Below are 13,618 nucleotides of genomic sequence, written 5' to 3' on the forward strand. Positions count from 1 at the left end.
CCACCCTCAGCCCCTGGCAACCACCATCCTACCCTCTGCTTCTAAGTGTTTTTGACTGTTTTAGGTTCCACGTATGAGTGAGATCATGCAGTATTTCTCCGTCATCAATTATTCAAACATAACCTTTTTTGTAAATGCGTTAGGTGAAAACATAGTTCGACGTGAATGACATTATGATAGCAGTTATTTTATATACTTGTATACAGTTTCATAAAGTTATGCATTTGAATTATATTTTCACCTTGCACGTTGGTTTTACCTCTTAATGATAATAAACCCTATTATTGGGAGAATTTTAAAATAATTAAGGATTTCAGGAAAATGCTTTGTATTTGAAAAATTAAGTTGTGTTTTATTATATTTAGCTGGTGTAGCTCTTTATTCAGATCATTTGAATTCTGGAGTTGCCAAAGGGAGATGTTATGAATATGGTTTGAACTCACTCTCGACATCTTTGCTGCACGTGAGTATTTCACAAGAAACACTCAGGCGTAGCACCTTTCTTTTGCCACTGAGTGGATCGTCACCAACAATGTGAGAGTGACGGCACTTTGTAAATGACTCCCAGGTCAGAATTGCTTTAGAACAAAAGTACTGCCAGAAAAGGTAATGTTATAGAGTTTTTCTTGTACGTATAGGAGAAAGGAATTCAGTTATGCTATGATTTAAAAAAAAAAAAAGCGTTCAAAACAAACACAGAATAAATGGCGTTGTATAAAATAAGAAATTTTATTTCTATAAAATATTTTACACTAGCTGTACACATGCACACACCCACACAGAACTTAACCACACATTGAGTAATTTCCTTTTAATAAATCTACCACATACTATTATATTACAATTTACAATATAGTTTTTGAAGACACAATGGGGAAAGCGTCATCATTCATTTATAAACCTCCCATAAATTACAAAAGAAAGGCAGTCTGAAAAGTATGTATAAAGAGTAAAAACAATTTACAAGTGGACAAGAATTACAAAATAGTAACCATCAAATACATCTGCCAGCAACTCTGTAAATCTTTGTTGTTGTTGTTCGGGTGCCAATGGTGAAGACTGGTGTGGAGTCATTTTGAACAGACTTAAAGTTAGTATGTTTTCGGTGTGGCTTATGTGGATTGCTTTACGTGTAGGCTGTTCATTGTTGATTATCTGTGTATGGCATTTTGACAAATAATGAAAGTAACGTAAGTCCATATGCCACAAAATGTAACACTGAAAGCAATGAATATTACCAGCTTTTTGGCAGGTTGGAGTAGTGGTACTTTACCAAAGTTACTTCCTCTCCTCTTTTTTAAATGATTTGAATAAGTAAACATTTCCTGTGTGTCGCCTGGCTTGCTTCGAAAGACAGAAAACCAGGATCTTATCATTGCACAGCCTGTGCAACTTGGTCTCAAAGCACTGTGTCTGTGAGGGTGGAGGGCACTGAATGCACAACACATACAACGTGTACACTGTAGCTTTTATTGGACAGTACAGATCACTGTGCATTTATAAGGCAGGACATCAAGGCGGTTAAACTAGGAATTTCAAGACCAGAGTTCAAGTGAGAGTTATGCGTCATGAGGCAAGCATTTTTGAAAAGGGAGCGAGGTTGGAATCATTCCTTCAAGGGCAGATGACAAATGCACAAAGGCTGGGGCCCCAGGTAGGGAGTGAGCTACAAAGAGCTACTGGCCGCCCTGTGTGCTCACGAGACAGCCCAGCTCCCGCCAGGGCCCGGCAATAACAAGAGCGATGGGCGCGGAGGCCCGGCGGGAGTACCAGCAGCTCTGTGTCCTGGCGCTGGGTTTAAAGTGGACGGTAGTGCAAAGAGCATTTCTCTACTGGTGTCAGGGGAGAAGATTGGTTTTTTAGGAAGTACTTGAGTCATGAAAGCCCTAGTTTGGAATTAAAGAAAATTACATAGATTTGGAAGTTGTCCGGAAGCACGTGAATCATTTCACTGCACCCAGCTTTTTCAGCAGTTTCTTGCCTTTGGAAAGCAGCCCCTTTTTCTTTCTCGAGGACATTTCCCTGCCTCTCCCAGGACTACCAGTACCCATAGATGACGTAGGTGGCCCAGAATGGAGATGGGCTGTGGGAGATGGTACTCTCCTGGCTGTACCTGAACCCTCAGGAGGAACCTAGTAGGCACATTGGTACAGGTCACTGAGTGCGCGAGCGCCGGCAGCACCCCTCCGCTCGCCGCGCAGCATCAGTGACGCCACACGGCCCCGCTTCCCACCAGGCAAGGTGAGCGTGGTTCGTTTCTTCTCTGAAGGGTTGAAGTATCCCGTGAGAGGCACACGGCCCCTCCCACGGCATAGCTCAGAGGGGGGGTCTGAGGGCCCCCAGACAGAGGGCCAGCAGTGTGGGGTTTTCGGTTTCTTTGTGTTCAGGGGAGGGAGTGGCCATTGCTCTGGCAACACAGAGCTGGGTAATCACTGACTTTGTAACTTAAGACCAGAAGCAGGAAGAAGGAGTCATTTTGAATTAGGTAGAGAGTAAGCCTGGCTGAGTACCCGTCAGTAATCTTAAAAGCAAAAGTTCTTAAGGGGAATTTCGAATTTGAAAACTACTTGGGCATGTGAGATCCTGACGTTGAGTACATTCCTGGGTTAGTATACTAGAGAAATACTGGAGATGGCGCACCGGTTGAAAGAAAAATAAATAAAAAAAATAAAATGAACCTTAATTTCAATCAAAGAAAGCTTAAAGGCCCTTATTGTACGCTCTCATCGTTTCCAAGGTATTAAAGGTGCGTTTTTGTCGATACAGAGCACATGGTAGGGTTTCCGTGCACTCGAGTGCTTCCCGGTGCCTTGCAGGAGCGGAACTGTATTCTAACGCGGGCATGACGACGTGGGCTCACCCGCGTTTACGGTCGCATGCATGCCTGCGATTACATAACACCACCTTTCCTCTTGCTCCCTTACCCCACCAGAGCAAAGCTCTTTCTAATACGAGGACTCGTTATTCATCAGGCAGACAGGAGCCCAGGGGCTTCAAGCTTCCTTGGATTTAAAATCAGGGTCTAATTCTAATGGAGAACACCTACTAAATCATCCCAAAGTACACCTGAAGATACCATCTATTCCATCTAATGCAATCATTTGAGCTGCATGTTTCATTAAACTTGGTATTGCATTGGTATACCAACAAAGCAGTCTTCCAGCCAAACGCCTGCGTGTTCAGGACACTTGCTTGTGCTTTGAGGAGACGCATCAGCTCTCCCGTAAGGTAGAGGGACGGTCACTTACGAAAAAGCTGCCTGCCATTCCAGGCAGCATGGGGAGCGTTCAGAGGCAACTCTAGATCACCTCGTGTTCACTACTCATCCGCTCGATCTTGAGTTGCGGGGTTTTTTTTAGGTAAAATTTCCAGAGGAAACATTTTATTAGGTAGGTTGTGCTTTTCCCAAGAGTGGCTAACAATGCAATATGCAGCTTGAATTATGACTAGACATTGGAACACTGTGTAAACAAACAATTAGCCTGTTAAGAAATATGTTCCCAATGTTGGCCTCTTCCAAATATTCTTAACGTAAATCGTAGGAAATGATTATCAAAGCTGATTTATTTCTCTACAAATTCAGTTGCTTTACAACTGAGACCAATAACACTTTAGGTCCAGTGAGTTTTTGAGACATATTTCTTCTTTTTTTTAGCCCCCCAGTGAAGCCTTAAGTCTACCGCATTGGTCCACTGCAGGTAGCTTAGGTTGCTATGTTTACAGGTATCTTCAGTTGCTCACTTACGTGAAGGCTACATTGCCTGATTAAGGGGTGAAATGCACACTCTTCTTCTGTTTCCAAGCAGATGAGCAAAGAAATAAAATATATATAAAAATATAATATATAAAAACTCGCAGTGATGAAATAAAATAAAAATGAGACACCAAACAAATGTAATCTGACAGTTATATATGGCTGAGAAGTTCTTTGACCTTTGTTGAGAAGATCTGTTAAAACCCTGACAGGGCAAATAACCATTACTGCCCACCGAGTCTAAGGACTATCGCCATCCCCGTTTCACTCTTAAACTGGACTGTGCGTCTGTGACGTAGGATGGCAAGTTCCTTTGTGAGCAAAGCAGACTGATCAGATTGAAAGGGGCATTTTGGTGAACCAAGTAAACTCGATTTGGAATTAGGGATTTCCAGGCACAACCCCCATGGGAGGGCAGAGGAAGAATTCAGGGCATATGCTTTTCGACCGAAGACATAAAAAGCAATGCAGAGACTGCAGCAGACCGTCTGTGGCGGAGTGGGGCAGGGGTTAAAAGTGCTGAACACACGTGCTTACCCTTTTCGTCTTCGAGCGCGTCGGCGTGTCCTGCGGGTAGTGGGGCGGCGCGTCAGAAAGATAGACTTCTACGTCATCAGGTACTTCTTCTAGGAAGTTGGAGGGTACGAGGCCTTTCTGCCCATTAAGCTCCCCCTAAAAACACAGGGGTGAGAAGCACAATTGACTCTCTTTTTCCAGAAACCTGCTTCTTGCTTCAGGTAAAGGAGTACAGCTCAGAGCAGCGAGTTTCTTCTGGCTCAGAAGTGGCAGACAGACCGGGACGCCAGTGCTCCCGGACTCCCCTGACCACAAGCGTGAGCTCGGCCACGTGCTCGAAGCGCAGGGTCCCGGCGCCTGCCCTGAGGTCTCGAGCTGGCCTGTCTGGAGCGGAGCTGAGGACCTGTTTTGGCCAAGGGGCCTGGGTGGTTCTCAGGGTCAGGCACGCTTAGGAACAGTCCTGGGGAGCACCTCACTTAGAGGTCCTCAGCCCTGACCAACCTCTGAGTCCCACGGGAGCTTGCACAAATAGCGTTGCTTGGGTGCACTGAGAGAGGGGAGTGGGGGCGGGTGTCACATGCGGGGGCAGGACTGAGGGGGCCGACTGGTTCCACCTGGTATCTTTCATCCTGTGCGTCGCTACAGCCTCGCTGTAAGAATGCACCCAAGAGGGGAAGGTGAAGGCGTTGGCACCTCCTCGAGGTGACTGCTTCAGGTCGGTATATATCCTTCCGGACCTTTCTACGCAGTCACGTGTCCGTGCATGGAACACAGTTCCAACTGCCCACTGGACATCAGTCCCGAGCAGCTCACAGCCCACCACATCAACCCCCCCAGTGCCACCTTGCCCCACAGAACCCAAAACCAAGCTCAAAACTGGCCCCAGACAACCTGGGAGTGTGTTTCTCTGTCCAGTAGGTGTAGGAGATGGTGGCAACTTGAAAGGCAGCCTACAGCATCAAAATGAAAAACTGTGCATCCAGGAACGTGATGAACAGAGTGAATGGGAGAAAATGCTTGCAAGTCATATATCTAGTAAGGGGTTATAAAGGATATATAAAGAACTTCTACAACTTAACAAAATAAACAACCCAATCAAAAAGTGGGCAAAGGACTTGAACAGATAATAATTTCTCAAAAAAAAAAAAAGAAAAAGACAGATGGCTAAGTAGCACATACAAGATGCTCAGCATCACTACTCATTAGGGAAACGTAAATCAAAACCTCAAGACACCACCTCACATCCATTAGGATGGCTACTATAAACATATTTTAATGTTGGTGTAGATACGGAAGAATTGGAACCCTTGTGCACTGTTGGTGGGACTGTGAAACGGTACAGCCACTATGGAGGAAACAGTACGGTGGTTCCTCAAAAAATTAAAAATAGAATTACCATATGATATGATCCAACAATTCCACTTCTGGGTGTTTACCCAGAAGAACTGAAAGCAGAATTTTGAAGAGAGAATTGTGTACCTATATTCATAGCAGCATTCTTCACAATAGCCAAAGGATGGAAGCAACCTAGCTGTGCGTCAGCGGGTGAATGGATAAACAAAATGTGGTACAGTGGAGGGTTATTCAGCCTTAAGAAAGGAAGGATATTCTGACCTATGCTACAACAGAGACGAACCTTGAGGACATTACGCTAAGTGAAGGGTCATAAGCAGACGTATACTGCGTGATTCCACTTACATGGGTCCTGAGAGCAGTCAGAGTCTAGAGACAGAAAGGAGAAGGGTGGGCGCCAGCGGGAGGGGACAGTGGGGACTTGGTGTTTGATGGGGACAGAGTTAATCTTGCAAGATGGAAAGAGTTCTGGAGATGGATGGTGGTGACGGTTGCACGACAGTGTGAGTGTACTTAACGCTGTTGAACTGTACATAGAAGTGATTAAGATGGTAAATTATGTGTATTTTCTCACAATTAAAAATTAAAATTAATTCTTTTAAAAGAGGCAGGTCCAGGTACCCCCCCCCCCCGTCTTCCTGTGTGATAATCCCTCCTGAGCCCGACAGCCACGTGCCCTGTCGCCCACCAGCTCCTTCTGCCTAGACCCTGAAGATCCCGCCCTCCTGTTTACCTGTGGCCGCTTCAACCCTTCTTCCTCAGGCTCCACCGTTAGCTTGTCTTTCTCCGTTGGTGTTACTTAGGCACTCTTTCTAGGACAGCTTTGCTTTTTGCTGTACATGTCTCCCTGGTGATTTCTTCCACGCCAGCGCTTGCAGACATGTATATATGCGAAGGCGCTGGAACGTCTGTCCAGTCCAGACCTCTCAGTAGGTCCACCAGCCAGATTTTCCCTCCAGCACCAGAGGTAAGCACCAGACGGAGCAGCTGGCTCGTGGTGGGGGCTACATTCTATGAAAAGGCACAGCTTTACACACACATCCCCATCAGCACCGTGTTCACATCTCAAGAGGCACCTGTGTGAACCACGACCGCCAGGGGCCTGCGTGTTCAGGCTCCCGGGCTGAGCCCTGCCCTGGGCTCCCCGATACAGCGGTGGAGGGACCTGCCTGTGCTCTTCATTGTTTCCTCTCTTCTCTTGAGCCTCCCAGCACAGTTCTGCTAAATCACACGTCAAAAGTGCACACGACACGACTTCACTGTTGGCGTCCACCGCCACGTACCCCGGCACAGGACGTGGTCGCTAGAATCACGCTCCTGCGTGAGTCCCCCTCCACGTTGGAGAGGCTCTGTAGCCCCAAGCTCAATAGTTTCTAAGCCGTGTTTTCCTCGCTACCGTGTCCTCATTTCTGTGTTCCCAAGGGCACCCATCGGCTGCGGCAGAATCTGCAGACCCTCCTGGAAGATGTCACAGCTACAGATCTGAGCCCTGCGCGGCCTCGAGCCTATCTCTGTCAGCCTCCCCCGTCACCGTCTCAGTGCAGGCCCTTGCCCGTCACCTGGGCCGTTCCATCGCCCGTCGCCTGGCCTCTTGGGACTCGCACCTCCCTTACACGGTCCACTTGCGAAGCCCTTGACCATAATAACATCTGCCCCACTTGCAGACCCTTCACAGTCTGATCTCTGCTCCTCCTCAAGCCTCATTTCTGCCGCTTTTGTGTTTGAAGCCGGATACGAACCGTGTGAAGACCTTACAGTTCGAACAGGATTGGAATCCGCTGGGCTGGGCTGAGCGGCAGAAAACGTTACAGTCTACCCCGGCCCCTTTTTCCCCATGCCCAGTCAGCACGAGGCCCCATCACGCTTGCACACTTCTCCTCCTTTGCTTCCTTTAATACCTTAGAATGCTACTGTACGGCCTGTTTCCCTCTGACCTATCGAAGTATATGATCTAAGAGTTTGGGTGTTGAAACACTGGGCGGTGCAAGCATCTGGCTAACACAGCATGAGGGTTAAAGCATTGTGGGGTGCTGGGAGTCTCAAATGACTGGAGACAAGGCAGGGACTTCACTGGGGATGCCGTGAGTTGTGGAGGGGAAGGCCCAGGTAGACAGCAGAGGCCCCTCTGTCTACACTCTGTTCATTATGGGATGTGGTGGAACCGAGGAGAGACTAGGAAGACATGACAGGACTAGGTCCCATGAAATAGCTGCAAGTTAGCTCTCTTGAGAGCTTTTAAGATTGCACGTGATGTCAGACAACGCAAGCGTGGCGAAATTTAAGATGTTTGGTATTAAGTTAGGTATCCGCGGTTCTTGTTTACCAAATAAAAAATAACTGCACTGGGCAGTCTACTCAGCAAATTTGACCAACAAAGTAATACTGAAGCCATCTGGTGGAAAGAACTAAAACGTGTACATATCAATTTAGATCTGATTCCTACTATCATATAAAATTTAGGTAGGCTGTTCAAGAAAATAAAGTAGATAAAACAGTGTAGGAATGGGAACATGCAGATCATATTAGAAAAATGTTTAAATTACCAGAAAATACTATGTCCAGTTTTGTCTATATGTTTGAAAATCTAAATGAAAGGCATGGCTTTCTAAATATATATAAAGTATTAAAAATTGACTCAATAAGAAGATAATTATTTCAGCAAGTGAAAACTTTTGTACAACTGCATCCTAAAAAGACACTGAACCTATAAGATTTTTAGGTAGGTTGTAATAACCTTCATGTAATTGTAGGACCTTAACTATGTCCTTTAATCTGTTCGGAGCATGAAAAATACTGGAAGCTTACCAGTTCATTCATAATTCTAGCATAATCCTGATACCAAAAGCCACAAAAAAAGATACTCCAATAAATATAAATCAATATAATTTCTGGAATATAAATATAACTTCTGAATAAAATGTTAGCAAATCAAATCCAGTGCTTTAAAAATAATTGTAAAAAAAATAGTTGTACACCATGGTCAGTAATTTACTGACAAAAAAAAAAGTAAGTTCAGCAAATGAAAAACAGGATGCTTAACATGATAAAGACCACCTATCTTTATCGATAATCTAGCCTAACACATAACAGTGTAAAGATTAGTGATATTCCTACTAAAATACAGACTGTCAGGGATCCCCTGTCCCTGTCATTCAGAATTGTTTTCAATGATGCAATAATAAGACAATAAAAAGAGATGACTGATAGATACTGAAGAAAAGACAAAATGTCATGATTTGGGGAACCCGAGAGAACCAACTGATGACAATGGATATAAATGCATTCAGAAAAAAGATTTGCAGGGGATCATAAACACACATGCACATAAATAGGCACACAGTGCATACATATGCATGCACGCAAACATGCACAAACATACATACACACACGTGCACATACATAGGCACACGATATATACACATACACGCACATGCATACGCACACACACACGTGCACATGCATAGGCACATGATATATACACACAATGCACATTCATACGCACACACACGTGCACATAAATAGGCACACGATATACACACATACATGCACATAAATAGGCACACAGTACACACACAAACATGCACACACATGCATACTCGCGCACATAAACACACATGCACATAAATGGGCACACAGTACACACACATAAACATGCACATGCACACACACATATGCGTGCACACACAATATACACGTGCACATACAATTCACGTACACGTGTACATATGCATGTACACATGCACACACGTGTACATTGCACACATACACATACACACACTGATACATACACACACACACATTTCCAACATATGTTCTAAATAACCAGTAAAATATATACCAGAAAAAAATCGTAACAGCAGGAACATAAGAATGAACTTTGAAAGATATATAAAAGGATGTGCAAGAGGAAATTCATGCACCTTCTGACAGACGAAAGGGAAAACTTAAAAAATGCCAGACGCACCATGTGTCCAAATCAGAAGACAATATTATGGCAAGTTCCCCCCAGTTTAACCTAAAAGCTAAACGCACCTCTACACAAAATACTATGGGTTTGTTGTAGGCAGGCTCTACAAAAACGGTTCCTCCCAAATATGAAAATGAGTTATAAAAATACAGTAATTGAGATAGTGTCAAGTAGCATTGAAGTCCAGAAACACTCTAGGTAGGAATGCAGTTCATAGGAGAAAGATGGGATCTTTAACCAGCGGAGAAAGGTCGGATTATTTAATAAGTGGTGTGGGGACATTAGTTTCTCCAATTAGAAATCAAAAATAAAGTTAAACACTTGAGATTTACATGTGAAAATGAAGCTATAAAAGTGAAGAACCAAAGTAAGATAACTTCTATCAGTCACCTTGAAGGACTTTTTAAGCATGACTCCCAGGGGCAGACGAAACTGACTACGGACGCATTTAGAACTCCTGCTTCAGAAAGGAAAACAAAGTAACAAAACTACACACACACAAGGAAAAGCTACAAAGCAGACAATGACCTAGAAAAGAACGATCTGCAACATACGGGACAAAGTATCGAGACAGGCTGGGACCTGGGACCTGGGACCCTTTGCTGCAGGGCTTGTACCTGGACAGATGTCATCTCCTCAAGCAACAAAATACAAAGAAACTATAAGGGACTAAGAATAACCGCATGCATGCACAGTTGGGGCAAATTATGGACAACAAGGTACAAAAAGACCAAAAAAAAAAAAAAAAAAACCCAACTGCCCCTTCTGAAGAGCTGGGAGCAAAAACAGGGTGTCAGGAGCAAAAGCAGGGCACTGCGCATGCCCCCTGCACTCAGCACCACCAAAGGGGTGGGCAGACCTCCTAAGCCACGCCTCCAGCCCGACCCCTGGACCCACCCCTACCCTCACCCCATAGAAGGAACAAGCTCGCACCCCCTCAGGGAGCGATCAAGGGAACCTGTTACTGGTTCTCGCTCCCCCTGCTGCAGCAGGGGCCCCAGTAAAGCCTTGCCTGAATTTCTTGTCTGGCCTCTGATCAATATCTATTGATCAAGGGGGCCGAGAACCCTGGTCGGTAACGGTATGAATAGTCTCACTAAAAACTATACTCTTAAAACTCAGAAACTGCACAGAGGAGAGAGCTTTGAAAGGCCACGTGGGCCTGAGTTTGTAAAATCCCTTTGACCCCAAGGGAAACCTGCCATAGAGTTTCTCAGCTACTTTGATTATTTTAGAAAAAGAAAAGAAAAAGGAGGAAGGTTGGACTCTGATGCAAGATGGTGACCCCACTCCCAAGGCAGGGGACAGCGGTGGGTGTCTGGCCGGGCAGGAGCCGCCAAGATGACCACCTTCTCTTCCTCGGGGATTATCGGGAGACCGGCTCCTCCACCGGAAGGGGAATGAGAAGGAAGGAGGCTGGCGCCGGCGCAGACCCAGGACTGCCCCCCAGAGGCTGGGTCCACAGGGCTGCGCGAAGGAGGTCAGCGAGGAGGCTTTTAGTTAATTAATTATGCTTCTTTGTATTTCTCCCTTTTCCTATTTGAAAATGTATTTATTACCTACGCAGTAAGTAATCCAGAACATTAAACTGTTTGGTAAAGGTCTGGATGGAGGAAATTTTAAGTGTAAACATGTGAATACCCTTCCTTTGCTGACAGCTTGTATACGTCGAAAATACCCCTATTAGAAAAGAAGGAACCGTGAAGATTACACGACTGCCGTCCTATAGTATATGTCCTCAGGAAGGGAGACAAGCAAATTAGCCAACCCGTCAGCAAGCCATACAAAGTTCATACATGATTTCAGGGAAAACAACAGACAAACAAAATTATATATATATATACTTGACGCTTCAAAACTTACATAATAAAATCCATCTTCATCAATTTCACCAAAAACAGTAATAATATCTCCAGTGCAAAATGTAAGTTCAGCCTGTAGAGATAGAACATAAAGTTAAAAGTGTTCTCCTGGAGACAGAAGTTGCTTTTTAAAAAAAAAAAAAAAAAAAAAAGTTCTTCATGATTTCTGGTATGATTTCTCTTTTTCTCTTATTATTTTGGTATGAACCTATTCTTTCAGTCAAATAAGGAGGAAAGGTACAAATCTGATGAATGCCTCTGTCCCTAGCCTCTTAGAAAGTAAGGATATGTCATGATGACTCCAGCCTACAAGAAAAGGGCTGCCGGGCTCTGATTCTCGGCCAGAATTCAAGGTCGTCCCCATGTTCTGCTGGCGGCACATCTTTAGAACCAAATAGTCAACTTAAAAAACCCGGAGCCTCAAGGAGATGTTCTCTGCAGCGTAGGGACCATTGCACAAACAGCCTTTCAGTGAGTGTAAAAAAAGAATCAGTAATTAAATGTCTATTTATTAAGTGTCTACTCTATGCCAGGCTCCAGGCTAGAGGTGGGTGCATAGAATCCAGCAGAGGATACCAGAAAAAACTGCATTTTTATCTCTCGACGCGGAAAGAGGGACTAAAGTTCACACGTAAGAGCCATCAGGCATCTACGCGCATCGAGCCTGTAGAGATGTGAATACACCTGAGCTCTGAATCGGAGCCATGAGCTGCTCGCCCGTCAGGCGGAACAGAAATACTGAGGACCAGGGATCGGTACACATCTCGCCATCTAAGAAAGCGGCCCCACGGACTGGAAACCTAATCGTTCATTTCTGAAGGCAAATCCTTTTCAGTTTTCACAAAGTTCCTAGGACCCCAAAACTACATGCACGGAGAACACCCATCCTTTCTTCTCTATCTTCCTTGAATGTGTGTGTGGCGGCCATGAGGGTCAGCGGCCACATGCAGGGGACTTTGCTTTCTCTCTCCAGGACGACCCATCACCACCAGGTGTGGGTCACAGGGCTTGCCCGGCGCTGGTCCAGGGAAACCCAATGTCAGTGGCTGCCATGTCCTGAGCGTGTCACCAGGCTCACGACCTCTCTCCTGCCTGCCTGGGTCCCTATTTACTGGTCGGGTAGCCCTGCCCTCGGACGGGTCCAGAGAAGGCAGGGAGGCAGCAGTGCTGTCAGCAGAGGTGTGGGGCGCTTGGCCGGTACCTCGACATCGATGTTGGGCGAGCTCTCCCTCGGGTCGTAGTCGTACAGGGCAACCATCCTCCGCGTCGCCACCGAGGGCTGCCTGATGCTCCTTCTGTTTCTCTCTGTTCCCGTCACAGGAGAAGAAGAAAGACACCATGAAGTGATTTCAGAGCCGGGTCACAGATGGCCAGTTTGGCCGAGGCGACCACTGGGCACTAGTGCCAGCAAAGCCAGGGCAGCTCCCACCCCTTTCTCCAGCACATCCGTGAACAAGGGACACTTAGACTGATCCTCTGCAACAGTCGATCTAAACCATTCAGGCCGGCACCGGGTGGGTGCAGCACGGGCAGGACCACCGGGCTGGCTGGAGGTTGGCAGCTCGCTCGCAGGAAGCCCCGCAAACGCCGGGTCAAAACTGCTGCCCGTGTAGCTGCCGTGAAGCCACAGAATCAAGTCATTCTCGCTCAGACCAGAGGCACGGCCACCGGCCTGGCATCAAGAGAAGCAAGAGTCCATAGAAAGCGGCACCCTCTCTACCCATCGCAAGGGTCCCTCCCACCGCTTTCCCCTCCAGCGCCCTGCCACTGTGCTTTCAACAGCTGCCCCCGCAACGATGCCGCCTGTGGGGAAGGCTCTGGGGAGGCCCCCTCCCCTTGCCTGGCTGTGATCTGCCATAGACGGAGCCCCAGGGCACTATCCCAGCACACACGGCAGCACAAGCCGGGTGGGAAGAGGAAACCCCGAGCAGAGCAGAGGCGAAAACTCTGAAAACAGCCGTTTATAAGAAGGGTCCGTGGAGAACCGTGGGATCTGGCCCAGGTTGTCGAACTCCCTGGCAAACCCGCTGTTGTCTGGAGTTCTAAATGATATTTCTCCTGGAGAAAGCCGGCATTGAAGCATTTCTTCTAAACACAGCTGCTTTTCACCTACAATGAATTTTTGGAATTCAAAACATAGAAATGAAAACTCTCAAAGGCAGGTGT

General features: G+C 46.1%; 1 protein-coding gene across 7 annotated transcripts in view; it reads right to left on the bottom strand.

The window, feature by feature from the left end:
* Positions 1 to 705: 705 nt before the first annotated feature.
* The window catches only part of RIMBP2 (RIMS binding protein 2), a 262,379-nt gene continuing 249,466 nt past the window's right edge, over positions 706 to 13,618 (bottom strand). For 4 of the 7 annotated variants that reach the window (XM_049697907.1, XM_049697906.1, XM_049697908.1 and 1 more), the window contains 4 exons: positions 12,654 to 12,757; positions 11,454 to 11,525; positions 4,292 to 4,426; positions 706 to 2,132 (listed from right to left, as the gene is read on the bottom strand). In XM_049697907.1, coding sequence (XP_049553864.1) covers positions 1,944 to 2,132; positions 4,292 to 4,426; positions 11,454 to 11,525; positions 12,654 to 12,757 — 500 coding nt within the window. In that variant the 3' untranslated portion in view covers positions 706 to 1,943. Of the gene's footprint in view, positions 3,793 to 4,291; positions 4,427 to 11,453; positions 11,526 to 12,653; positions 12,758 to 13,618 lie in introns of all 7 variants that reach the window. The other 3 variants (XM_033440659.2, XM_033440662.2, XM_049697909.1) reach the window with 2 other exon arrangements.

The sequence above is a fragment of the Orcinus orca genome, chromosome 15, assembly GCF_937001465.1.
Source record: "Orcinus orca chromosome 15, mOrcOrc1.1, whole genome shotgun sequence".
Classification (NCBI taxonomy): Eukaryota; Metazoa; Chordata; class Mammalia; order Artiodactyla; family Delphinidae; genus Orcinus; species Orcinus orca.